Consider the following 27,039-nt stretch of genomic DNA (forward strand, 5'->3'; position numbering starts at 1 on the left):
AGATAGAGCTGTCTCCAGTAATAAATTATGAAATTATACAAGGACTCTTTATTTTTTGTGCAAATATACGGTGCCTAGGGGAGGGATACTACAGAGGCTTCTTAGACGATATAAAATGTATTCATTTGAACTGGCTTCTGGTGATGTCTGGATTGTTCCCGGGATTAAACGTAACTTATTTAAAGCTCCTTCTGCAGTGCAGGTTGGGCGAATGTGCGTTTCTCCATCTTGACGAAGGCCACTTTCTTCTCATAGTAGGCTGCCTCATTGATGAAGGCTGGGTAGGTGATGCTGTCTCCCTCATACAGAATCACATCTCCACTGAGCGTCTGGAAAATGGGGTCCCCGGGCTTCAGGGGCTGGAAATCTTTATCCTAAAGAGAGAGGATTTGATTATAAGCTAAAGGCAGAACCGTCAGAAGAATCACCTGGAGCAAGCATTCCTACATCTTCTCTGCACGGGAGTGGCAAGAGCAACTCTCACAGAAGCTGGAACAGATGCAGCAAGGGTTTTTCCACACTGCTGCCTGCAGGATGATGGGCGATAAGATGTAGTAGAAAGTGACAGCTAAGACACTTACAATTGTGCATGGGAAAGAATTTTGGCAGTTGCAAGTTTGGCAGGTTCCTCTCTTTTGTAACACCTACCAACATTCTCATTTCTACACACTTTTTAAAGATGTAGGAGCCTAGTCCTTTAACACATTGTGTAGGACAGGCATGGCCAAACTCAGCCCTCCAGATGTTTTGGGACTACAATTCCCATCATCCCTGACCACTGGTCCAGTTAGCTAGGGATGATGGGAGTTGTAGGCCAACAAGATCTGGAGTGCCAAGTTTGGTGTAGGAGAAGCAGCAGCTGCTACAAAGATGCATACAGATTACATTTTTTACACACACAGAAAGGGGGGGGGAGAGGAGTCTGCTCCCCCTTCTTTCCTTTTCCCTCCATACTCACCTGCAGATTGGGATGTATCACAGCAGAGATCTCACCATCAGGATAGCGGGGGAAATCCACACGTTCAACCACCTTGTATGCTTCAGTCTCAAAGGCTGGGAACAATGTGCCTGACAAGAGGAGATGGAAAGACAACCAGACCATAGAAAGGGAGAGTGCCTCACTTAATGGCCAATGGTCCATTAAAGTAAAGGTAGAGGGACCCCTGACCATTAGGTCCAGTCGTGACCGACTGTGGGGTTGCGGCGCTCATCTCGCTTTATTGGCCGAGGGAGGCGGCATACAGCTTCCGGGTCATGTGGCCAGCATAACTAAGCTGCTTCTGGCGAACCAGAGCAGCAAACAAAAATGCCGTTTACCTTCCCGCCAGAGTGGTGCCTATTTATCTACTTGCACTTTGAGGAGCTTTTGAACTGCTAGGTTGGCAGGAGGAGGGACCGAGCAACGGGTGCTCACCCCGTCACGGGGATTCGAACCGCCGACCTTCTGATCAGCAAGTCCTAGGCTCTGTGGTTTAACCCAGAGCGCCACCACCCGCATCCCTAATGGTCATTAGGGCAGAAGAAAATGTGGGGTCCCCACCCCACTCCTGATCCACAATCACTATGTGGCAAGTGGCACCTGAGCGTTGGTCAAGGCTTCATGCCAAAATTCATTCAAAAACAACAACAGAGCTTTTTAATAGATGGAATATCATAAATCACACAGTGGAAGTATATATCATAAAACATGAATTATATCATCTGAATGATTTCTGAGTAATGTATGATGGTTATTTGGTAGACCAGACACACACTATCTACTTCTGTCTATATACTCACAAGATAAAAATGTGTGCGTAGGAGGGGAAAGACTGTCAACATTCACCACTAAAACTAAAAAGGCAACGCCAACTATCTAAGGGATCACTCACACTTTCCTTTGTCCTTCAATTTCTTCTGTTTTTCCTGTGATTTCTCCGAGAGGGTTTTGTGGGTTTTTTGGTCCTGTCACTTTCTCTGGGAAAACTCGCTGTTTACTGCTGAATCAGAAGAAGCGTCAATTTGCAGAAAACCCTATTGACATTTGTTCTGATTCAGCAATAAACAGAAGGTTTCCCAGGGAAAACAGCAAGGCCAAAGAAAAGCTCTTGGACCCATGCCAGTCACATCCATTTAGCTCAAGGGTGGAGGCCAAATGTGGCTTCCTAGGGGATCTTTATCAGGCCCTCATGCCTCTCCCCAGACCACACCCCTTCCCTAGACCACACAGGCCCTGCTCTGAGATTTCATCAGGTGCTTTTGCCTGGCTGGAATTTGCTCTTCAGCAGCAACAATGCCTCTCACTTGGCCGGATGGAAGACGAAGAGGAGTGTGTTAGTCAAAACCTCTGACCTTTGCATGGCTGGAATGGCACCTACTGTGCAAAGGGAAGTCTCTCACCCGTGGCTCCGCCCATTTTGCCCCTGGCTCTGCCCCACCCACTTTTGTCTCTAGGCCTGGGCACCACTGTCACAAGGCCTCCCAGTAGGAGGCTCCTCGTGAGGGAATGCAGTGAAAAGAGTTGCCACCTCTGATTTTGCCCAGCTCCAAATCCCAAGAATCAGTACAGAACGAGGAATGATGGGATAGGTCACCTTTGTTGAAAAGCTCAATGAAGTCCAGAGCACAGGCCATGATGGATCTCATCTGAGCAAGGCAGTCTGCTCGCGCCACTCCTTGGGGCTGAGGACCCAGCTCTAACGCTGCAGGGGAACAACAGAGAAGTGATTATGGAATTATCCCAGCAGAGTCCCTCTGCCTATCTTACGTAAAGCATGAGCTTCCTGAAAGCCTTTTGCATAACTGGCACAGCGGTGGTCTGATCCTGTGCATTTCACTCCCTTGCTTTGGTAATTTTTTAAGCACAGCATGCCATGACCTTTGGGTCAAACACCTGCTGTTAGTACACCTATATGAAACACATTTCCACCCTAGCCCTGCTCAGTATCAGAACCAGTGTGGTATAGCATCGTTGTTGAGAGTGTGGGATTTGGAGGACAATAGAGTCTGGGTTTAAATCCCCCCCTCACCCACAACACGTATTGGGAGGTCTTGGACCACTCACTGCCTCTTAGCTTATTCTTCCTCCCAGGGTTATTGTGAGTGTAAAGGGGAGGGAAAACATGTCTCCTACCCTGAGCTCCTCTGGGGAGCATGATACAGAATTATACAATGACTGACAGGTGAGTGGCCCTGCCCCTCCTGTCAAAGTTGGCCTAGAACAGATAGTTCTTGTTATGTACTGAGTTGAATAGGATCCAAACTGCAGCAGTCTGATTGGTCCTAGAACAATAGGATCCAAAATGCAGCAGTCTGATTGGTCCTAGAACAATAGGATTCAGAATGCAGCAGTCTGATTGGTCCTAGAACAATGCAGCAGTATGATTGGTTGGCAGGAACCACCCAATCATGCTCCAGATAGAAGTGAATCCACAACCTGATTGGCTTACAGTAGGATTCCGGAATTAGCTAATCATGTGCAGCCCATTGTGTAAATAATGTATATAAAGCAGATACTTTGAGGGGACTTTCATTCATTCCTCCTCACCACTATGAGCTGAATAAAGAGCATGAAATCACTTTGCGACTCTGAGTATATTTCAGTTCTCTGCCATCAGGAATGCCCAGGCTGATTATCACTCCCTACCTATTCCAGCTTTGGCCACTGAAGTGAGGTAAAGAGTCTCCTCTCCTGGCTTCTGATAAAGGAAGATGGTGCAGGGCCCCACTGAATAATGCTTCTGTGGAGAAAAGAACAGAAGTAGCTTTTAAGGGGGAACTTCAGCTTTACTTCCCTGAAAAAGCTGGAGAAATGAGATTTTCAGGAGATGCCAGGATCATGGGCTTACCTGAATGTAGTGACACATGTGCATGGGCAACAGGCAGTGTTCAGTGGCCACGAAAAGGCAGGCTCCCATGTTGGCTGTGGTGTTATGTAGGTCAAACATAAAGTCATAGGCCTGAGATGAACCCCTGGGCCCAAAACTCTGGTTGATCTCCTGAGCACGTTGAACTTCATAGTGGTCTATGTCAGAGTCCTTGGAGCTAAGAAAACAGATGAGCAAAACAAAGGTGATGACAAATTGGCAGATTCCTGGGCCAAAAGAGGGATTTCAACCAGGACTGAAGGTGAGATGACATTTTCCCATGGAGGTCTTCCAGATGTTTCTGAACTACAACTCCCATCAGCCCTAGCAAGCCTGGTCAATGGCCTGGGATGAGAGGAGTTGTAGTTCAGAAACATCAAGAGAGCCAAACGTTCTCCACCCCAGCCTTATGCAGCAAAATCCAGCCTTGAGTGATGATATAGCACTCCACCACATCCTCAGATCTAGCTGAGAGGAACGCAAACCAAAGCAGTTGCTCTTCCCCAGTAGCAGGAGTGGCATAACCCTTGCCTTTCCTAGGGAAGCTCTGCAGAGCAACACACAGGGTCACAGACTCACGTGAGAAATTCATTGAGGAAAGCCCGATTAAGATCCCTCCCAATGTAGCGCACACATTGCTCAACTGCCCGTGGGTTGCCCAGGAAGGGCGTAGCTTGGAAGGTGCCGCGTTGCAACTCAGAGGGGTCCCTGAGCCAGTGCTTGGCCAGGTAAACTCCCGACATCTCATTCCCATGAGTGCCCCCAGAAACAGCCACTCGTCTCAAGGAGGGAAGACGTTGAAGTTCCGCCATGACTGCGGTAGTTTTGGCTCCTGTTAGGAGAAAGAAAGCCAAGAAATGACTGTTGCCCTTTTGGAAACATCAGAGAAAAGAATTCCCCCCATTTGCACCTAGCCAAACCATTTCTGTCCCCCAAAGCCCTCCTTAATAGACACTTCTGCAACGCCTTTGTTTGTCATAACATTTATATGCTGCTTGGTTGTAAAAAAAAATTCAAAGCAGTTTACAAAAGATAAAACAGTAAAATTTCAACCCTATTTTAAAACATACAGACGTTAAAATACTAAAACAGATTAAAATTACTTCCTAAGCATCAGGATGGGCTTGCCTAAACAAGAATGTATCTAGCAGGCACCAAAAAGAGTGCGATGAAGATCCCTCTTGATCTCAAGAGGCAGGGAGTTCCAAAGTGTAGGAGCTGCCACACTAAATGACTGAGTTCTTACAAATACAGAACAGGTATTATGTGGCACCTATTATGTAGTGCCAATTTCACCAATCGAAATGGCCGAGGGGGCACGTGGAGGGTAAGGTGATCTCATACATAAACCGGTCCCCAGTTCTTAAGGGCTTTATATCCTAACAGTGACATCTTAAACTTGGCTCGGCAGCAAATGGGCAACCAGCGCAAATCTCTGAGCACAGGTGTTATATGCTGACAAGGGCTCACTCCTGCCAGCAATCATGCTGCAGCATTTTGTACTAACTGCAGTTTCCGGATCAAGCAAGAGGGAACCCCACATAGAGTACATTGCAGTAAATCCACAGCATCGAAAATTCACGAACTACTGTGGCAAGGCTTTCCCAGTCCAGGAATGACTGTTGCTGTTGAATCAATTGCAGCTGGTCAAAGGAACTTCTAGCCACAGTGTCTCCTGTGACCAAGCTGGACCAGAAGCACCCCCCCCCCAAACTGTAAACCAGCTCCTTCAGAGGGAGTGCAGCCCCATTCAGGGTAGGCAACTGACCAATTTCTTAGACATGGGAGCTACTCACCCCCAGCGCCTCTGTCTTGCCAGGATACAAGCTCAGCTTGTTTTAGCTCATCCATTTCACAGCTGCATCCAGGCAATGGCCCAGGAACTGCGCAGCAGCGTCTTTTGATTCAATGATTAAGGAGAAATAACCATTAGCACCTTGCCCCCAAACTCCTAATGAGCACTCCCAGCGACTTCATGCAGAATGATATTAAACAGCAGTGGAGATAAGACAGTCCCCTGCAGCACCCCATAAGAGCCACCAGGGGGCACTCTCCCAATGCTACTCTCTGGACTTGGCTCTGAAGGCAGGATTGGGACCACTGTAATACCGTGCTCCCAATTCCCATTTTCTGAAGCCGGTCCAGGACTTTCAAAGCCTCACGCATCCTGCAGTGTCTTCAAATAGTTAACTTTCTGCTACTTCCATTTCTCCACCTCATCAGGCCTTGGCAACCTTCCTTCACCCTGGCATGACTCGAAAGCATAGGTGCTATTTGGAGAGACCAGCAGAGGGAGTTTGCATCTAAAGTGACTATTATCTCAAACATTTAAATGGTTTGCATGTTATTGGTATGCATATGCAAAAAACCACAAATCTCCTGTTTAAAATACAAGTGCACACCCACCCACATGACTTTAATTATTACGAGATTTAAATAATAAAAAATAGGGAGGAGGGAGAAGCACTCATGTTCTCAAGTTTCATCTTTCATAACATCATGAATTTGGACATCTTGATAATGGGGAACGCCCAGCTGATGAGCGGCCAGGGATGTTAACAAAAGAACTGCTGTAGTCATTAATAACTTAATATGTTTTTCTGATAGTTGGGAATCTGGCAGCCTTTAGAATGCAACACCCAGGAGCATTTGGGAACATGACATTCCTCATATCTAAGCTGAGGGGCCAAGAAGCAGTTTGTCACCAGCTTTCAATTAGGAAAGGATCAGAGAGAGACTTTGTTAAGACAGTTGGACATAGTTTTCACCCTCCATCAACTCCTTGAACCTTATGGAGAGACACTTTCGTTTGATTGCCTTTCCTGGAACGTCTAAAACTACAACCATCAGCCGCTATTTTGCTTTCTTTTCTGTACAGCTACTAAGCTCTGTAATCCTTGTATGGATATGTTTCATTACAGTACTTGAAATTAAAAATAAATTGCAAAAATTAAAAGAAGTAGACGAAAGGACCAGGAGACATTCGGAGGCAGCATATGGAGCTATGAGTGGGCTGGTTGTGGAGTACAATGGGGTGCAGGGGTTCTCCTTGGAATCTGATGCCCAGTTAAATTTGCTGTCTGCTACAGATGCTATCCCTTCCACAGTTGCCACCACCTCTGGGGAAAAACCTTTGCCATCCCCTTCTCTTTCAAACATGGCACGGTTGCTTGTGATTGTTGCTGTGCACACTATGGATTTTCTGCCTCAGGCACCAAAATGCCATAGGTTGTTGCCTCTGCAGCATCTCTGTTGTTGGGATTTTTTTGTTTTTGTTTTGCAATATGCCTTTCTGTCTGCCAGTGCGCCTGCCTGATTCTAACCATGAAGACAGACTTCATGGGAGGGAGCTAGACAGCTGATGTGTGCGCCTCCTGAATCCTAGCTGCTGGGAAGCTCCCTTGGTAGAGCAGAAGTCTTTTAATCTCAGGGTTGTGGGCTCAAGACTCACGTCGGGCAAAAGAGTCCTGCACTGCAGGGGGTTGGACTAGATGACCCTCATGTGCCCTTCCAGCTCTACAATTCTATGAAGACAAGACTGTGACTCTTCTATAGGACTGCACAGAGGTGGACAGGTGAATGGAAGCTGCACTGTAGACCCCTTGCTCCTTCTGCCTGCCAGGTTAAACAGTGAAAGAGCAGAGATAAGTTTCAGTTAGAGTGGCCACTCAGCACACCACTAAAATGAGGACATGCAACACCAGCAAAAAGGAAAAAATAAAAATAAAAAGACATTTATTTGCATATGCTAACTGATATGGATGCAAGTTTACAAACAATATCTATAACATCTTTTTATCTTTTACAGAAAGATAGGACCACGCAATTAATAAAACATGTATAAAACAAAATGTAACTATGGTTAATTCACATGTGGACCTATTGTTTTGCAGGAAAGCCCCTGAAGAAGGCCTTTTGGGGCTGAACACATGGGGCATTTTAACAACAACAACAACAACAATAACAATAACAATAATACTCTTCAGCATCTTTGACCCTTCTCTTTTTTATATATTTCCAGTGGAAAGCTTCAAATCCTCAGTTTTCCCAACTAAAACAACAGGAAAAATGGGCCCTGTCAGTGTCACCAAGATGTTGACATGGTGCATGATGGGGCCAAGTTCAGCAAAGGGAAAATTCTAGCTTGCCTTAAAATGCTCCGAAAAGAGCTAGCTGCTGAAATTGAAAATGGCAGCTAGAGACTTACAATTATGCCTGGAGAAGCAGGAGAACATGCAGGGTAAAATCTTATGTTCAGATCTGAGCCTTCTGGAGAGAGGAATGGGAGGGCCTCGCGTCATTTATATTGCACTGGTTCCAGGACTTGAAATTGCCAGTAGAAGTGACCTGGCAGGACACTGAACAAGCTTATGGGGCCCCAGTCCAAGGGAGCCAAACAGCGGTGAAGTGAGAGATCTAGTGATAAGATTTAAGAGGTTTACAATTAAAGAAGCTGTGCTTAAGATGTTGCACAATTTCCACGTGCTGAAACATGAGGAAGTGAAAGTTCAGCGTGTTAAGATCTATTTTTGAAACCCTGGGACAGCAGCAGAGCTTCAACCTATAATGGAGAAACTGCAGAAAGCTAGGATTGCAGTATTGTTGGGGATTTCATCTTCAAGTTGGCTGGCAATTTTTACTTTGCATCCATCCTGCCAGAAGTGGGAGGGCTGCTAGCTGATCTGCAGCTAGAAACCTCTGAGGGGGTGCAAACAGAGGAAGCAGATGATGCAAGTGGCAGCTAGGATTCTTTCTAGGAACAGCAGAAGAAGAAATCCAGAAATGGCTGCCTTCAGGGGAACACGATAAGGAAATTGGAGCCACTGGGAGAAAACAGGGCAAGGAGTTAGTTGAATACCACCCATGAGATACAACTAAATCTCTTGAGAGGGGTCAATGTAGAAAAACAGCTACAATGCTCAAAAGGGCCAAGCTGAATGCAAATACTGTAATGCTCTGATGGTAGGAACAGCTGATCTGCAGAGAGAAAGAGCACAAGGCATTGTGACTGAGGCACCACTGACACTTGGCCCTCCGTTGAACTTTAAAGTTTAGCAGAGACAAACTTTCAACAATGTTTGCCATGGTGGTAGCAAAATGGCAGTGGTGACCACCCTCTCTGTGACTACCATAACTGCCATACCTTGCTCTGAGGAAAGGCCTCTTCCTTGCAGTGTGATACTGAGCTGCAAAGATGCTGCAAGGATGTCCTTGCACTGGAGGCAGTGGCAGAGGGGAAGAGGAGCAGCAGCAGTAAAGTAGTGGAAGGCAGCAAGAGGAGAGGGGGAAAGATGGTGTCGGCAACAAGGGTCACGGCGAAGGGGAGGGAAAGCAGCAAGCAGCAACCACGACCTACATCAGCACAGCGTACTGTGTTTCATCCAGTGCTTTTTTCGGTGGGGGGCATGCAGGGGTACGCACCCCCCTAAACATTTTGTGAATCTAAGTTTGGCCTCATTGAGGGGCAGTATTTCAATACGAGTAGGAAGGGTACCCCTAAACATTTTTATTTTAGAAAAAAGCACTGCTTTTGCCCATCTTTTATGGCTCTATAATTGGATTTCAACTCCCATCACCCCTGATCATTAGCCATGCTGGCTGGGCCTGAAAGGAGCTCCAAAAGCATCTGCAGGGCCACATGTTCCCCATTCTTAAAGTAGGAAGTGACCTGAAAAGCAGAAAGTTGAGAAAACAATGGCTGGGTGCAATTGGAGAAAGAAAGAGCCATGTAGGACTGAGCAAAGTTATACGTAAGACATACAGATAGGAGGAGCTGTACACTGTGGGCAAGGAGGAAGCTGGCAAGAGAGCACAGTTTGTAGACTGGAGTCTAGATCAGACAGCATTTATGCTACCATTTATGAATGAAATAGGAGGGCAACTCTTCCAGTTGTGGTTTCCACCGTCACTTCAGCATTGTGACCAAACAACCCTAAGAGGGTGAGAAGGGCCATAGTACTAAATGTCCCATATTAATTTGAATTAAGCAGCTCATTATTTGGCTGCCAGTTCCTAATCTGTACAAATCCACATACCTGCAGCTGGAGAGTCCATAAACTTGCAAGTATCTTGTGAAGACTTTGCAGAACTGGCAGAAGGACAACTCTGAGGAAATCCAAAGATATCTGGAAGAAGGGCTTATGAGAAGAATAGGAAACATTTGTGCCCCATAAGATGATTTAGTTTACCAAAGTGTATGGAAAAATGTAAATGAACACAGTCCTGCTATCCAGAGTAAGCTCTTGGCCTTCACGATGTTCGGTGGGAAAATAACAGAAGTTGGGAACACTTACCCGTCAGGGGACTTAAATTAATATGGGTTCTTAGCTCAGGACGGCTCCTGTCGCCTCAGTGTACTTGAGCTGTTAGAGTCACAGTGAGGCTGGAAAGCGAACATTTAACCTTTAGCTCTAGCTGTTTGGAGCCTGGTGAATTATTTTCTTGTTGCAATTGCCAGTGACCTATGGACCACACTGCATCTGCACCAAAATGTTGCCCTGTCTTAAGTTCTGAGTCAAAGAACCCAAACTGGGTAAGAAATTAAGAATAACTGTTACGGATTAAGTATGAAATCACCCCAGCCTGAGTGGTTGGGTTCACACTTGCAGGACATTTGCAGACTATTGCTATTTTCAGGTGGGATTCAATCACGTAGTGGCAAATTCAGGCTGCACAATGCCAGTTGATTGGGAGGTTTTGCAAAAGAAGCCCACTCATTAACTAGCTGACATTGCCTATCCACCCTGTAAACAAATCAGGATGAATGCTCAGTAATCATGTTGCCTTGGAGTACCCTGAGTTGTGCACTCCAGCCCCCTAGAATCTAGTCCTAGACAAAGGATAAGACATAATACTGTCTAGTCGACAGTTTGAGGTCCATGGATAATGATGATCAGTGCTTTTTTTCTTAAAAAATGTTTGGGGTACTCTCATTTTGACTCAAGAAAACCACCATTTTATAGATCAAATCGAGGAAAATAAATACAGTAAATGGGCAAAAGTACAAAGATTCACAAAATGTTAAGGGGTATGCGTACACCTGCGTCCCCCCCAGAAATAAAGCACTGATGATGATGTTCCAAAACTGGATGCAGCTTTGGGGCTCACACTGTTTACAACTGCGCTGCCTTCTTATTAATGAACAGATATTTCTAAACACTCTTGCATGCTCCCTCACTTCCTTGAGCAATGAGAAGTTGCATGGGCAGCACTGCCAGAGAAAGATGCCTTGCACCCCAAAGTACATTCAGCAAGCATAGCTCTCTTTTTGTCTCACTCCAGACTCCACAAATGCCTTTTTCTTCTCCCTCACACACAAATGCACCCACTTTACAATATCCCCTCCACTAGCTTTGGGTCTCCTGCTTCAAGTTCTGATTCCTATCTCCTTCAAATGACGGAACAAGATTTCTAGGTAGCTACCAACCATGAGCTCCCATTGAGAAACATCATTGTGCTCTTAGCTACTATCACTCCTAGCAAAAGAATTGTCTTCTAGCCACAGATTCCAGTCATTAGTGGAATTTTCTACCATTTGATTGGGAAGCACAAAACAATGTCATGTGGAAGATCTCCATGTAGGGTAACAGTGTCATGTAGGAAAGAGTCTGTGATCTTACCAGCTACAGGACTGGTCCAAGACATTTTGCTACTTGAAACAAAGGACAAGATAGTGCCTTCCCTCATTTCCACATATAGAAGCTAACCAGTTTAATTTTACTTCAACACTGGCAATGGGACAGCATCCTCCACAGCACCTGAGGGGGTGTAGGGCAAACTATGTGGCAAACAAACACAACTATGTCTTGTAACGCCTCGCCTCCAGTCCCTGTCCCTCTAGCATTTGCTGTCTGAGGCAGCTTCCTCACTCCACCTAGTGGTAGGGCTGACCCTGTCAAGGTAAGTGTGCATAGGATTGCAGCTTAAACTGACCAGAGGTGACAGGCAAGATTCAAAAGCCATAGACCAGCTCAAATTTATAGCGATATAAATAGGTAGAATTGACACTTGCACCCTATTCTTCTGCAGGATAGGACTCCTGGAGAAACCACTGACTCTTTTGGGTCTGTGATGAATAGAATCCATTCCATCCTTCATGTTATTTTCTCTCCCTGCAAAATACCTCAGTAAGGACTTCTCTTGCCTGCTGCTCTCTGGGAGCCATCCTTCCCTCCCTCATGCTAAAAGTACCATCACACCCACCCCAGATCTGGCCTCCCTCACAGTCTCATTGCCGAGGGGGCACCCTTCTCAGCTACTGCCCATTTATCTCCTTCTGTCACCAGCCGTGGCAGCTCTAATATCTCCCCGGCAGGTATTGAGCGGCAAGATGAGGAGGTGTGAGAAGGCACAAGGAGCAGCTGTCGCCAGCTTGGCAGGAGGAAGATGGATGGAGGGGAAGACCATGGCCCTGTGCCTGAGGGCTGAGCATGGAGAGGAGGAGCGGAAGGGAAGATGGCTCCCTCACTAGCCTACTGAGCCTCTTGTGTAAGTCTTCATGCCGTGCTTGATCTGGGATGGCTACTTGAAGAATGCAAGCCGCCCCTCGATGTTGCATGCACATGTGGGTTCACTCACTGTCTGCCGCCTGAGCAAGCCCACCTCTTTGCCACTCCTGCCACTGCCCAACCACTTTCCCTCTCCCTCTGGGCCCAGCAGGAGAGGGCAAGGGAAATGGAGGCAGCTGCTGCTCTTCCATCCTTATTTACATGCTTGGAGAGGGCATGAGGAAGAGGACTAGTGGGGAGCTTTGTGTGTTGGTAGTGGGCACCCATGGGGGGGGGAGACAATAGGGGACAGTTGCACCTCCCGGAGGAAACAATCTCCAGATCCCCAGCTTTCATTAAAAAAGTACGTTTGTAGCAATGGCAGAGTCTTTAAAAAAAACAAACATTATTAAACAATTTCAACATAACAACTTATCAGTCCAAATAATCAATTACATTATTTTTCCCCTTTCCCCCCACCTCTCCCACTCCCCCCCCATCAAAGACTTCCCTCAGCTCCCCTCTCTGATTTCTTTGCACATATTGTTCTCTGCATGTTATAAAATTGTACATATCTTTACCTTATCTATCAAATGTTCAACTAATACATTTGTGGATGTTTATTCTGTAGCATTGGCAGAGTCTGATATATGAGACAAAATGTACAGACACTATTCTTATTTTTTGCAAGCTGCTACCCCTGCTTTGTTCCACCTGCCACCCCTGCTGCCAACCTCTCTTCCCCCACACCTGGCCAACTCTTCCTCGCTTTACACCTCACAGCTTGATCCCAGCCCCTTTCCTCACAGCTTCCCCAGCCCCGCAACATGCTTCCCCTCTCAGCTCACTAAACAGCCCCTTTAAAGGAGGGGGAGGCATCTCAGAGACCATTTTCCACAGTGGTTTGACAAGCTGCCTCCATCAAACAGTTCATCCTGTGCTCCTGAAGATGGTGGGAGTTCCTGTGCCCTAAACAGATACACAGAAGGGGGATTTAGCAGGGGCATCTCATCGTGTCATTAAAACTCCAGCAGTAAGAAAAGCTGCACTGCCAAAAAAACACAACCCTCCTCTATACAACTTGACCCGGAGCCCTGTCCCCTCTTGTCTATATGCTACAGACTTTGACCCTTCTGTCACTCAAGACCTCCACCTTGGTTTTTATGAGGATCACTGAGGAACACTAACAACAAATTAAAGCTGTTGCACCCACTATCCTTTTTAACCCTCCGGCTTCAGCAATATTGTCTCGGCCCAGGATGTGGTCCCAGGGTTTCTGCTCTCAGCCACCTGCTCATCCTACTCATTAATCGCTGTGCATTTTATTTGCTGCATGTACGTGTAGCTACTCAAATGCCTCCAGCATGCGCTGTTGGTCTTGCCATGTCACCCAACGAAGCCTCTCCCCCATCCATCCATTTCCCCATCTTGCTTCCCATTGGAGGGAGTGGAAGTCTTGGCTGACGTGGGTCCACCTCCTGCCCCCCAACACTGTTATGAAGGAAAATAAAATCGCTCACACCATCCCAGAGATTCAACTCAGAACATTGCAAAGGGGGACGTGGCGGGACGGAGAGAGACGAGCTAAACTGAACAACCCGAAGTCATCCCAGCATCGCGGGCAATGTCAGGTAAAGCCTGCTTGGCACTGCAGGAGCCACGCATGCACCCATCGGTGCTCTGGACCCTGTTACTTTTCTCTTTGGGCATTTTATGACATCTGTAGAGACCTCTTGATTCCTTAAAGTGGGTTAGGAGCTTTGCATTCATGTGCCATTCAACACAGCTGAAGAGCTGCATCTTCTCTGGTAAATTTTCCATGAGCTGCTCTCCAGCTAAGAACTTGGATCATGAAGCTGGTGGTTCTTTGGCACCCTAGGTGGGAAGCAAGGTGGATGCTGTGGTGGTTAGGATGTGTGTGACTTGTGGGTTGAAATCTCCCCCCCCCCAGTAGTTCCCAGGAGGAATGTCTCTTTGCCTCTTATCCAGACCTGTAAGAATACTACCAGATTTAAGGGAGAGAATGGGTCTAATGGTTGGGAATTATTGAGAAACGCTGGAAGTTCAAGTGGGACTTCTAGAATGTCATAGGGATTTCCTCTAATGACATGGCTGTGACTATGGATGGACTACGGATCAGATCCAGCTCAGCTATTTCCGTATTATTATTGGGTTTGGTGGCTGGGCCAAATGACCCCTCAAGGTCCCTTCCAAATGTGTGATTCTGTAATTGCAAAGAAGGGTTGCACCCAGTTGGATAATTTTAGCCAGGTTATAAGGACTGGGCTGCTGGCTCTCAATAGCTGATCTTAAGCATAGCTAAGAAAATACATGAGGAAGTATTCTCTCCCTCCTTCCAGCCCCCGTTCAGCAAAGGAGCCTGTGCAGAAAGGACAGCATATAATTTGGAGTTTTCAAAGCAACCTGAGGACAGAGACAGAACTGAGGTTTAGCTGTGGAGCATCTTAGTGTGCAGGCTAGTCCACTGGGAGAGCAGTGGTTGCCCACTGGAGTGTTAAGCTATGGGTCTCCACAAATTGCCATAAGCCTCCTGTGGACCTCATGCCAACCCAGGTAAGCACTGCAGCCAGCAGCAGTGGACAGGGTAGTGAGGCTGTGCCACTCACCTGATCTTCCTCTGGCTGAGCTGCTGCAGCATACAAAGATGGTGAGGGGCAGAGACAATGCCCGGGTGGTATAGATGCTTTGGCAGGAGTGCCAGATGGGCTCCACTGGCATGTTTGTGCTGATATTCTCTTGACCCAGCCAGAGCGGTTAATGAGTGGCATAGCCCCATTACATTGATTGCTGCAGGCAGCAGTCCTGTAGCAATATTATTAAGTGCAGACCCAAGACATTTTGCTGCCTGAAGTAGAACCCCGCCAACACCAGTCCCTGTTATATGGGAGGGCTGGCCTTGGTAGTGAGTTACAGGACCTAACTAGATGTCAGGTGGGGTGTCAGTGGGGTGGAGAGTTAGATTACTGGACTCTGGTGTCCTCTCTAAACTGCCTAGAGCATGGGTGCCAAACACAAGGTCCGCGGGCCGAATCCGGCCCGCCAGACCTCGTCATGTGGCCAGTGTAGCGGCCGGCGGCCATCAGCCTTCACCTTTTATTCTCGCTTTTTTTTTTTGACACAAGAAAGCCGCCTCTTCAGCGCATGCGCGGCAGCCTACAAGCCAGAGAACGTCTGCCCTCTAGCGGCGCCTTTTTAAATGGTCACATTAGAACATTTGACTATATAACACAGTAGTTTAAATGGTGCAAGTCGCTCTTCATGAGCATTCCTGGGGGAGAAAATCAAAATCCCCCTATCTCTAGTTTGCCATCACATTGGAGTATTGTGTTTGGGGAGGTGAGCTGACTACAAAGGAATTAAGGGCCACCATGCTTCTCAGATCTCCTTGTAATGTGAGATTCATTATTGGCCTCCTTGTCCTTGTGGAACATACAGGGAAGACTTCGTGTTGATGTATACAAATAGCAATGTGTGAGAAAGGGATTTGCGTGAGAAACCAGCCTCAGGTTCTATATGCTTCCTGACTTCTGCAGTATAAAATCCCTTTGCCTGAAACCTGCCTTATCCTATCATGAGCACATTTTTATCTGTAGCCTGCACAGAAGCTGGCTAATCATGGTGTGTAAAAATGACATCATAAAGCATCTCTTAGTGCCATATAATTATGCATTTCCTGAAATATTCAAGAACCAAAATAGCATAGGGCAGATTGCTTCCATAAACTCTGCATTTCTGACTTGTAAAAAAGCTCAATAACTTCAATCCCAAAAAAAGGTCAACAACTTTGGTTGGCCCTCACGCATGTTCACTTCATCAAATCTGGCCCTCTTTGAAAAAACACCCCTGGCCTAGAGCATTCAGGACAGCCATACTCTTCTCTCATGCCACTGGAAAGCAGGTACTAGCCATGGGTCTGAGGAGACACGGTATGGGTGCATGGGAGCTTCCAAGCCAGGCAGAATTAAGGTTCATCTACATTCCCTTTTGTGTCACATTTCTAGGCACAGGTCTGAGTTTTCCCGGTCTTTGTCTGAGCAGGGTTTTGTTTTGTTTGCTTTGCTTTTTGTCCTGGTGTTTTACCAATGAATTGGAGCAAACGGTAACTGGGTTTTCTGTGGCTTTCTGTTTGCTCCAATTCAGTGGCAAAGCACAGGTTTTCTTGGGGAAAGGGCCAGGACGAGAAAACCCAGCTGCTCAGAGATCGACTTGGAAAGCCCAGACAAGTGCCTAGAAAGCAGGGAGCAAAGGGAAGCATTGATGAGTCCTTACTCTAGGGAGGCCGGTCAGCCATCTCCCGCCACCCCTCTTGCAGACTGGGAAGAAGGAAAGAGTTGGGCTCAAAGACAGTCCGCGCATATGGACCTTCTGGTGTGATACCTCTGAGCCCAGTTCTCTTCCCCAATAGTCATTGGGGGGGGGGCTGAGCCCTCATTGTATCCCTGAAGCCAGGATGAAACTAAACTTTATTTCATCCCAGTTTGGCACCCCCCAACACATACACATTTGCATACACACACAGGCTGGGAGCCTCAATGGCACCCCTCTGGATGCTTCACCCAGGGAAAAGAACCTAGCTAGTGCTCCCCGCCATACCTATGGCTCTACCTGAAGCAACTGCAGGGAAGGAGTAGCCTCAGAGTCAGCATCCTCCTTTGGCAGACGGTTCCTGAGCTACAGTCATTCATGTCAGAGCTGAAGGGGCATGGCCCTGTGGTAGAGCATCTGTTTTGCATGCCAACGGCTCACAGGAACAATCCCCGGCGTTTCCAGTTGGGGCTAAGAATGTTCCCTTTTTTGAAATCTAATAAAGCTGCTTTCAGTCTGTGCTGACAACATGGAGCAAAGGTCTGACTCATTGTAAGGCAGCCTCCTGTGTTCATATATAGCCATAATATAGTCATTATGCCAGTTGTCCTTCTCTCCATCCCCAGCATTCATCGCCGCAAGCTTGAGTGTGCTGACGTCGGATGGCTGCCCCTTCTCACCAAGCCCTGTGGGAGCACCATGCCTGCTGGGGACAACACCAGAGTTTGAGCAGTATGAAGTGGAGGGAGCAGCAAAGCAAGGGGTCAGCTCCCAGTTGGCCAGGAAAAACCAGTGTGTCTCTGGCGTCACTGTGCAACTGGAGATGAGGAGTCTCTGGGAGGAGTTCAATAGCCTTGGCACTGAGATGATTGTCACCAAGGCAGGGCGGTAGGTATAATGTTCTTTGGTCCAAGGATTAAGGATTAAAAACACAGCTTTGATCTATAAAGCGACTAAACAGGAACTACAATAATCCTTATTAGCTTTTACTAGTCTAACATTAAGGAGCAACATCAAATTACAATGACCTTAATAATGTGCCCTATATAATGGAATACCCATTCATTCAGGCATTTGGCATTGTTTTTATTTACCTGCCCTTCACCTTAAGGTACACACCAAAATCAGATGTTTAAACTATATATTTCAAGTGTCAAAGGTCAGGGTAAAGAGGTGCCTCTTCAGCATTTGCTGAAAATTGTATAGCCGAACTGCCAGGCTCACCTATATGAGGAGGTAGCTACACAACCTAGGGGCTGCCGCAGAGAATGCCCTCTCCTGGACCATCTCCACCCTGAGTTTCTGAGGGCAGCAGAACAGCCAGTAGAGCCCCCTCTGCTGTTCTTAATGTCCAGGAGTGTTTGTAGGGAAGATTATCTTTCAGACAACTCCCAGGACCACAGCCCAAAACAATGTGCAGGTCTGCTATTTAAATGGAGCAAACTCCTACAGTTACAAATTGTACCACAACTCTCTGTGTACCATCAGGGAAAGTGTGATCCAAGGGTATTTATTGTGCCCCCTACAGCAAAGCCTGAGGTGGGCTTCCCACCACAATGGGCAAGAAACCATGAGCCATTGCTCTAAGGACTGCAGCCCCTCCCTACCCTGCCTCAAGCTATTGTAGCCTGTTGCAAAAGGCCCTGGGCATCTCCCTCAGCAGTAGCCAATGTGATGTTCTCCAGATGTTGCCAGTCTCCAACATCACTGACCGCTGGCTATTCTGGCTGGGGCTGAGGAGAGTCCAACAGCATCTAGAAGACACACAGTTGGCTACCTCTACCCTACCCTGGGTAAGATGGAGGTTAGCGGGCAATGGGAAAGCAGAATCACCCGGCAAACTCCTTTCTCCCTGTGGCAGGAGGATGTTCCCCACCTTCCAGGTGAAGATATCCGGCATGGATCCCTTGGCTGACTATGTGCTGCTCATGGACTTTGTGCCTTTGGACGACAAGAGATACCGGTATGGCCTGGGCCTGGCTCTGGGACAATGAGTTTGGAGCCATTTCTGCTAGTTAGCCAGTCAGCGAGAGCAAGCTAGGCGCCAGTGAGACTCAAAAGGCATGGCGTGTGGCTAGGCCGGAGAAGTGTTAATGGAAGGATTTCTATAAATTCAGAGGTGGGAGCAGGGAGTTCTGAACTGAGGTACCCTGACTTTTTAAACTTGCTGGAGATGTGTTGATTTATAACAGGGAGCTGCTCGTTGCTGTTTTGTTGTTTTCCAGATATGTACAGGTTCCTATGTTGATAAAATGAATGGAATAATATAAAAAAATCTGTGCCCTTTGTGTAGAGTGTTAATTGAATCAAGCCTTAAATTGAGCTGAGATTCTGTTCCAGAATCAAGTTTCAAATCTTGCCCTGGAATGTAGTAATAAAGGAAATATCAAAATTAAAAGGCACTACTTCCCTCATCACTAACTTACCCCACAGTAACCCCTTGACCCCATCAGAGTTATGAGAAGTAGCTTCTAGGTGGGATTTAACTGTACAAATTAACCACTATCCCTAATGGGAACTAAGTGCTATTTAGACCATTTAGAAGGGGTGGAGAGCAGCCTAATAATGGAATATAGTCAATGTTAGAATCTCCGTTCTACCGAGCCACTCCTCCAGTCGAGTCTCCGGAACCCCTTCTGATGATTATTAATGACCTAAGCCTTTGATGAGGCTCCAGGCACGTTCCCATTACGCAGAGTATTCAAGCAGCAGCTGAAGGACGAGAAAAGTAGGAGCTACATTGCTAAGAGTTTTATTTCTAACTACGCAGACAGAAAAGAGTATACATCCTCTCTCTGTGAAAGCAGAGAGGCAACTGGAACAAAGGAACAGGAAACCAGTAATATCAACTTCCATCTCCCATCTCCCATGAGACTTCCAACAGTCTGGAATCTCTGGAATGTAAACAGAGTCTTATGACTCCAAGCACTGCACAGTGGCACAAACAGAAACCTAACAGTCAACTCCACCCTTGCACTGAGCCAGGACACATCTGTTTGGTAAAAGACAAAAAGATGTAGAGATTTGGAGTAGACATCACACACACACACACACACAGAGAGAGAGAGAGAGAGAGAGAGAGAGAGAGAGAGAGAGAGAGAGAGATTTCCTCCCCATCCTCCCCTCCCAGGGTGGCTTGCAACAACATAAAAAGACTAATATCAGTTAAAGCAACTTAATTATTTGATGGAGGTTTAAAATTAATTTCACCATCTTTAACAGTGCCATGGTTGATTTATTTATTTATTTTATTTCTCTTTCTCGTATTGTTTGGAGTTTGAAAGTGTGTAGTGAGTTTAAGGGTTGGTGAGTGAAGATGTGTGAGATTGGAGGGGAGAGGAAACTACAGAGGGAACGCAGAAGGGTTTCAAGCCAGAAGAAAACCCCGATAAACCATTAACAACACACAAAACAGCCCAGCGGTTTTCTGCACCGCTTAATATGTAGAAGGGATTTGCACGTGGAAAGTTTCTGCAGGAAAACAGCATGCATTCTTGCATTAACACCCTGACCAGGTTTGGCTCTCTGTTGCCAATCCCAGAGGCACTTGGCATCAGACCACTTTGGGTGAGGGAAGTACGGTTCGTCTGTGTGACGTCTTGCCAGTATTAGTTGCCCACCAAGAACATACAGGGGATTGGGCTGGAATTAGTTAATGGTGGCCGAGATGGTCTCTGAACTTATGATGCACATGAAGGATAAAATGCAATATGTTATATGCAGTACTGCATGTGAAGATTCCAATTTCCCTCTGTTTATTTTCCTTTTTTGCTATTCTGACCTTCCAGCTTCTGTTGTTCCCTGCACTGAAAATGCTTGCTCTGAAATTTTCATGGATGTTAAGCCTCTCAATCTGAATGTTTGCTATACGTGAATCCTGCCTCTTGTTTTACCTTGCTGTAGAATGCCCCATAAAAATATGCTTGAATTCTATATACAGAACAAAACAAACTGGAATTCCCCCCCCCCTTAAACTGTAGTTTGGGATTATATATAGCTGCACACCAAGGCAAGCGTAGTAGACCCACCCAAACACTTGCAGGTCCTCAATCAGGTAGGGAAGGAAGGGGCCTGCCTCAACATAATCCCTTTCCCCTGCAGATACGCGTTCCACAGCTCCGCTTGGCTGGTAGCTGGCAAGGCAGATCCTGCTACACCTGGCCGGGTTCACTTCCACCCTGACTCCCCTGCCAAGGGAGGCCAGTGGATGAGGCAAATTGTCTCCTTTGACAAGCTCAAGCTCACCAACAACTTGATGGATGACAATGGCCATGTAAGTTAATTGTGCAGTATCTTTGCAGATAGTGTCATTATACAGTTTCGTCACCTGGTGGCACTGTACTTAGTTGTACCTGAAGGGAGGGAAACCAAATCAGGGTTAACACTGCTTCCCTGCAAGTTTTCCTCTCTCAGAAAAATGGGAGGGAGCATAAAAATATGCATCATATGTAACATAATAAATGTAACCTGGTGGTATTTATAAGTTCAGTCCCTGGCATCTCTGGGTAGGGCTTGAAGACTCCCTTTTAAGGCAGCTTCCTATGTTCCTACTACTTAAAATGAAAACAACTTGCAAGAGTGTGAGTGTATTTATGGGACTTCCCACTTACACTGTACACCATTCAGGGGATACATTTGCATGTGGAATACGCATGGGGTGTGGGAGTCGTTTGATGTTCCTGGGTGTGTAAACAAGAGTTGTTAAATGAGAGCCCATTTATTGAACAGCCATCTGAAATGTCGCTTTGTCTTGATCAAACAGATCATCCTGAACTCCATGCACAGGTACCAGCCACGCTTCCATGTGGTGGTGGTAGATCCACGGCCAGATAGCGAACGCTACGCCCAGGAGAATTTCAAGTCCTTCATTTTCACGGAGACTCAGTTCATGGCAGTGACAGCCTATCAGAACCACCGGGTGAGAGAACACGCATGCACAGCCCTCTGGTGACACTGGTCAGTATCACATGGGAGACCTGGCCTATTGGAGAGAATCAGGATTGGGACAGGACTAAGTGTGACTGGTGGAGGCTGGCAAACAGATCTATACATACACTGACACCTTTTGCTGTGCAATCCAAGCTGTGCAGCATTCCTAATGCATCTTTCACGGTGCCGTAATAATTGCCTTTAATTGTTTAATGTGGTGTAATGTTTAGAGATAGCTGTGAATTGAGAAGGCATTATCTGTAAAACTACACAGTGCATTGGGTAGCCTTAAGTCACCAACATAACCTATATCACTGGATTGTTGTAAGGATAAAAAGCGAACGTACATGGAGAAATCAATGTACAAATATCCATTTTGCTTTTGTACATCCCACCTATATCCCTCATAGAATGAATCCAAAGTGGTATGCTTGTAGTGCCCAGATCGTCTCCCATCCAGGTACTAATCACACCCAGACCTGCTTAGCTTCAACGCTATGTCCTGGGATTGAATGCTAAATACATGTATCTTGCTCTTCTTTCAAAGAGCTCCCAGCAGTGTGCTTAAGTTTCATAGGGTCGTGACATAGATCGGGATGCACCACAGTAGTAACATCATGGCTGGTGTTGCTTTCTCAGGCAGTAGTTAGAGCAACAGCTCCACTATAGCAAGAGAGGGAGCGGCAGGGAAAATGTGTGTACTTGAAAACTCATTCACTCTCTCGGCAGATCACACAGCTGAAAATTGCTAGCAACCCCTTCGCAAAAGGGTTCCGGGAGTGTGAGCCAGATGACTGGTAAGTCTCCGCACATGGCACTGCCTTCTCAAACACAGGTGGAGGGATAAGCCTCTTATGCGATGTAGCTGCAAACAGAGCAAATTCCATTCTCAGGTTGCAATCCTATACACATCAGCCTTGTAAATAAGCCCACAAAAGTTACTAGCTTCTAAATGGCTAAGACCAGCAGCCTTTGTTTCCCATTTGGCTGTTCCTCCAAAGCCTTTTAAGCAGGCTTGTAAAATCAAAGTTGTCTTCTACCAAACAGGCGAATAGAACTCAGGGATAGATTTCCCTTCCTCCACAGGAAGCATGGAAACCAAGCAGACTAGAAATGGAAGTGAGAGGTCCATCCCTCCACCAGCCCACCCACCCACTCACTTATATGACATTGCTGGTCACTTATGGCAAGCTATACACAACTGCTATGCCTGGCTACTCAAAAGCAAGCCCCACTGAATACAATGGTGCTTTCTACCAGGTAAGTTTATATAAGATTGTACCTTTAGAGAAGTATTACTCTGAGTGGGGAAGACAGGCAGAAGATGCATTTTAGAAACAAACGCTGGGTTGGAAATTCTCGGCCAGTATGTGACAATCTGTGTGCCACCTGAATAGCTAGGGTGGCCACATGCCAGGGAAAACAAGGCTTGTGGCCCATTAATGTGTGCATAGAAGAGGGAATTCTGGTATGCATAGCAACCTGCACAGGCTGAAATTCCTTCTTCTGCACAGCTATTAAACAAAGGTGCTGGAGCCCTGTCCTCTTTTGCATCCAGCTACTCTACCGAGTGGAGCAAAAGGAGATGGGAGGGATAATGGTAGTAAGAACAGAAGCAGTCAAGTCTGGGACTGCTCCCAATAACAACTTCTATAGCTCTGCCTGTCCTATTTCCACAAAGTCCATCACCAATGAAGTGCATGTCTTGTTTTTCTGCCTAGGCCTGGCTCACCAGGAAAACTATTAGGCTGCTTATCTCGGAATGGGGGTGCGGCTCCCTTAGCCCAGCTTCAAGAAGCCACAGAAAAGGGTAAGGTGAAAAAAGCAAATGGTAAGTAAGCCTTGCATGTAGAGAACTCCATGGGAAGGTACAGGGCATGGTGGGGCTAGGGAGAGATGGCAGGGTCTCCTCCTTGACTTTGGTCACCATCATGACTTTGGCGCAGATTTTTCTCAGGCACAAACTTAAATGTTTGATGCTAATAATCTCAACTTCCTCCTGTCCCTCAAGTTTCCGGTGCTTATGTGTGCAAAAATTAGCTAAGAATCATACATGCAATTATTTCTAATGAGAGGGAATGCTGCAAAGTAAGGGCTTCCAGTGACTAGGAAGCAGCTTCTCAGTGCTCTTTGTATCTTTTGACATCTCTTTTATTTTTATTTTATTTAAATTCTATTTATTTTTATTTCTATACCACCTTTTATCCGAGGATAACAGGGTGGTTTACAATACAGAAACACAAAAATACGTAGTATAACATCTTGGAGATGTCTGAAATATTAGATGGTGTAAAAATGCTATTAACAAACAAATAATATCTCCCTTGCTCACCCTATGATATTCTGGATATTTTGCTCACTATGCCTTTCTTCATATGCAGTTTGGTTTCTTTGCTTTCCTAACTGCAGTGTAGTCATATTCATGCAGTTCTCTGTGAGATCTCAGTAGAGCATGCGAGTAGCAATTACACTGTTCAGCAAGGTGGCATGGTCACCTTCTAAACAAGTGCCACATCTGCACTGAGAGAACCACTGGTATAGAAACCAACCACATGACCTAGCCAAACCACGCAGTTAGTGTATGCGTACGGTATTGCTACAAATATGGAGCCACAACCACCCAAGAGAAGCTTTTCAGCCGCTGCCATGGTATAGTATAAGCCATGGCATAGACTGCAGAGATTCTGGGCTCTTAGTGAGATTGAATGGAGGTAAACCACAGGGGTGGAAGTTTGGAGCAAATTTCTCAGTCACTCGTGGCTTAGCCTTCTTCATTCTGATTAACAGAATGGATCGAGTTGGCAGGATGAGAAAAAGAAGTGGCAGACTTAAATATTTCCAGGAGTGAGTCATGCTGACTTTGGTTGGCCAGGGAAGTCATTCAGCTCTAAGCTCCTTCTCTTTTTCCAGGGTTTGCCAGCAATCATCACCTCCCTCCTTCCCTCTTCAGAGACGCCTCCCAGCTGCAGCACCCGCCCCTGGTCACACCCGCCACCCTCCCAGACATGTGCCTTACTCGACGACCCTTGAGTGAAGCATCAGGGGCCCTGCCCTACAAGCACCTCTCCTATCACAGCATCTACGTGGGAGCCCGCTCCCGGGCAACACCCTACACCCTCCCCAGCAGCCGGGCCACCAGCTTCCACGCTCTCAACATCTACACTGCCGGGGACTATGAACAGTGAAGGAAGAGAGACCTGGTGGACAGATCAGGCAGTTCCCTCCTCTCTCCCCCCAACCTACCCCAAGGCTGAACCTATCTTCCAGGGACTCGCCTCAGGTCCACCTTCTCCTCATGCAGCATCCATCGCTGCACGGCCTGCTAAGGAGGTCTAGTCCATTCCTCTGTTTACCTTCCAGGGCACTTTGTGGATGGTACCTTCAAGCCCTGGTACCCTTCCCTCTTCCCCACCCAAGGCAAACGTAATTTCTAACTTATTGTCCCCTAGTATATGGACAATTAAACAGTTAACAGAGGCTGAGTACAGTATCTGTCTCCTTTGAGAGGGGTGCAGAGTCCAAGCTGAAGCTTGGTGAGGTGTAAGAAACATACTTGGCTGAGATACCGGCCATTTCCTAACTGCTTCTGCTCCTCAGCTCGTTGTAAAGCCAATTCGTCCCTCAATTCCAAAACCCCACAGCACTGAAAAAATGGCTGAAAACCCAATTCTACAAATCAGAAATCCTAAATCAGCTTTTGCATCAAAAATAAACTCAGAGGAGAGTATTAAAATGCAGGGAAGGTTAAGAATCTTGTCTTTATTGTGGGATTTGGTAGCTACGGCGACAAAGAGTTTATGAGGGCTTTTAAAGCACAGAGTTCTCAGCAGCCTGCTCACAAGCATTGTCGTTCTCTTAAATGGCAGCGTGAGTCTTGAGTCCTGCCCATGACATGCTGTGCCTTCAGGTTATGGGTGCCCAGTGCTCGTGACATCATGATGTCACATGCGGCATGACAACACGTGCCCCCTGGCCTCAGAAAGTGACTTCCGGTGGCACTGGAAGTCAGGTTCCAGGACCTCATGAGACCTCCTTGTGAGACCTCAGAAGTTGCGTGGAGGGCCCTGCAGTGTGGATCCCAACAAAAAAATTGTTGTGGGTGCTCAGAGGCTCAGAGCCCCCTATAGTAGGCGCCCCTGAATCCAGGGCAGGATTGGCAACTTAAGTCTCCGTTTTCCACCTGTACAGAGCTGTTGTCCCCAATTGTTGGTGGATTTTGCTAGCAGTTGGTAAAACAGAGCATGAATGAGGAAAAGACAGGCATTGCAAGCCACATCAGCTCCCAGCGTATCAGCTAGCTTGCTAGCACAGGTAGACAGTCCTTTCAGAAACACACATGCACCGAGGGCTTGGCTCTAATGTGCAGCCCCACATCATGCATTGGCTGATGCAATGTCAACTCCAGGCTCTCCATCAGGGAAACAAGAGAGTCTCAGACCTGGATGACAACACCAACTGCAACTGAATGTAAATTTAGAAAAAGCAGAAGGCCCAAGTGCCTGAGGCCGGGCCTCTTGTCCTCTGATGTGCATCAGAAAGGCTGCACCCCAGGAAACAGGGATGAAGCAAGAAGAGAGAGCCACCTAGCAGCCCTGTAAAAACACCCATATAGTGAGTGGTATCCACATTCTGGTGTTCCTTAAGGCCGCTTCCCATTCTTTCCCAGAAGCAACTCTTAACGACTATAGAGATATGCACAAGGCAGGCTGGTTCAGCTGCAAGTCATAAGGATCGAGAACTGGAAGGAATGTGGCTTGATAAACCCTGAATACCAGAACTCCATCCTAAATACTGATATTCCGGCAGTGAGGCAGCGAAGGACCTCACTTTAATTGTAGCAGACAGACGGGGACAGAGCAGGTAGTTCCTTCCCCAAGAAAGGTGCGTGTCAGAGGAGTTCTGCCACACCTTCCAGTCAGACACAAGGCACAAGTGGTAGAAAGAAGGAAGCAAGAGACAGTCGTTCATGTAAAAAAAACAACACAGCATAAGCCAATTGGCTCATGAGGGCACACAGTACATCTGCTCTCTGGGAAGAAAGAAGTCCTTTCTCTCTTAGTCCCAGATGTCTGTAGTGAAGGTGAACGGGGTGAACCGGTAGCCAGAGCCTGTGTAGAATTTGTTCTGGAATTCCACCCTGAAAAACAACAGCACAAGAGTGGTCAAGTCGAGAGCCGGAAGCACTGCTCTCAGCTCGCAACACTGATCCCAGTAGTAACACAATCCCTGACACAGGCAGGTCCAGCCTGATTCACAGTTGGGTGGGGGAAGGAGAAATAAACTCTGCCACTCCAGGTCCCTCCCTCTCACACTGAACCATTTCCCTGACCTCGTGGGGAGGAGAGTCCTCTATCACCCACACCCCTAACCCCACCTGGGACTCAGTGCTCAGAGTGGAAGCACCTGGCAGTCTTATTGATTGACTGGATTTATCTCCCACATTCCCGCCCCAA

The 27,039-nt window shown here is 46.8% G+C and overlaps 3 protein-coding genes across 13 annotated transcripts in view; 1 reads left to right on the forward strand and 2 right to left on the reverse strand.

Moving 5' to 3' along the window:
* Positions 1 to 33: 33 nt before the first annotated feature.
* ACY3 (aminoacylase 3) lies at positions 34 to 8,789 on the reverse strand. Of its 5 annotated transcripts, XM_081838390.1 has the most exons (8): positions 8,053 to 8,789; positions 7,297 to 7,460; positions 4,425 to 4,677; positions 3,828 to 4,023; positions 3,626 to 3,743; positions 2,574 to 2,681; positions 959 to 1,068; positions 34 to 374 (listed from the first exon to the last, which is right to left on the reverse strand). In XM_081838390.1, exons 3-8 carry the CDS (start codon positions 4,655 to 4,657, stop codon positions 180 to 182), a joined length of 960 nt encoding a protein of 319 aa, XP_081694516.1. In that variant the 5' UTR covers positions 4,658 to 4,677; positions 7,297 to 7,460; positions 8,053 to 8,789; the 3' UTR covers positions 34 to 179. The 5 variants fall into 5 exon arrangements, with proteins under 5 accessions (XP_081694516.1, XP_081694517.1, XP_081694515.1 ...); XM_081838391.1 differs by lacking the exon at positions 7,297 to 7,460; XM_081838389.1 differs by having other exon boundaries at positions 7,297 to 8,789.
* Positions 8,790 to 12,090: 3,301 nt separating this feature from the next.
* TBX10 (T-box transcription factor 10) lies at positions 12,091 to 25,513 on the forward strand. Its single transcript, XM_081838377.1, has 8 exons — positions 12,091 to 12,332; positions 17,284 to 17,545; positions 18,519 to 18,620; positions 20,759 to 20,930; positions 21,420 to 21,575; positions 22,316 to 22,383; positions 23,308 to 23,396; positions 24,497 to 25,513. Exons 1-8 carry the CDS (start codon positions 12,275 to 12,277, stop codon positions 24,769 to 24,771), a joined length of 1,182 nt encoding a protein of 393 aa, XP_081694503.1. The 5' UTR covers positions 12,091 to 12,274; the 3' UTR covers positions 24,772 to 25,513.
* The window catches only part of TCIRG1 (T cell immune regulator 1, ATPase H+ transporting V0 subunit a3), a 31,956-nt gene continuing 30,413 nt past the window's right edge, over positions 25,497 to 27,039 (reverse strand). For all 7 annotated transcript variants that reach the window (XM_081838268.1, XM_081838270.1, XM_081838269.1 and 4 more), the window contains one exon: positions 25,497 to 26,723. In XM_081838268.1, the coding sequence (XP_081694394.1) occupies positions 26,642 to 26,723 (82 nt within the window). In that variant the 3' untranslated portion in view covers positions 25,497 to 26,641. The remainder of the gene's footprint in view (positions 26,724 to 27,039) is intronic.

This window comes from Podarcis erhardii (genome assembly GCF_964252035.2).
Source record: "Podarcis erhardii genome assembly, chromosome: 1".
NCBI lineage: Eukaryota > Metazoa > Chordata > Lepidosauria > Squamata > Lacertidae > Podarcis > Podarcis erhardii.

Excerpts from the sequence above, each read along its gene's own strand:
- ACY3 (XM_081838387.1), bottom strand. The coding sequence starts at position 5,696 with ATGGATGAGCTAAAACAAGCTGAGCTTGTATCCTGGCAAGACAGAGGC. Across the intron at positions 4,678-5,641 it reads GCAAGACAGAGGCGCTGGGG|GAGCCAAAACTACCGCAGTC; the intron begins GTGAGTAGCTCC and ends TTCTCCTAACAG. Across the intron at positions 2,682-3,625 it reads AGTGGCCAAAGCTGGAATAG|CGTTAGAGCTGGGTCCTCAG; the intron begins GTAGGGAGTGAT and ends GTTCCCCTGCAG.
- TBX10 (XM_081838377.1), top strand. The coding sequence starts at position 12,275 with ATGGAGAGGAGGAGCGGAAGGGAAGATGGCTCCCTCACTAGCCTACTG. Across the intron at positions 17,546-18,518 it reads ATTGTCACCAAGGCAGGGCG|GAGGATGTTCCCCACCTTCC; the intron begins GTAGGTATAATG and ends TCCCTGTGGCAG. Across the intron at positions 18,621-20,758 it reads TTGGACGACAAGAGATACCG|ATACGCGTTCCACAGCTCCG; the intron begins GTATGGCCTGGG and ends TTTCCCCTGCAG.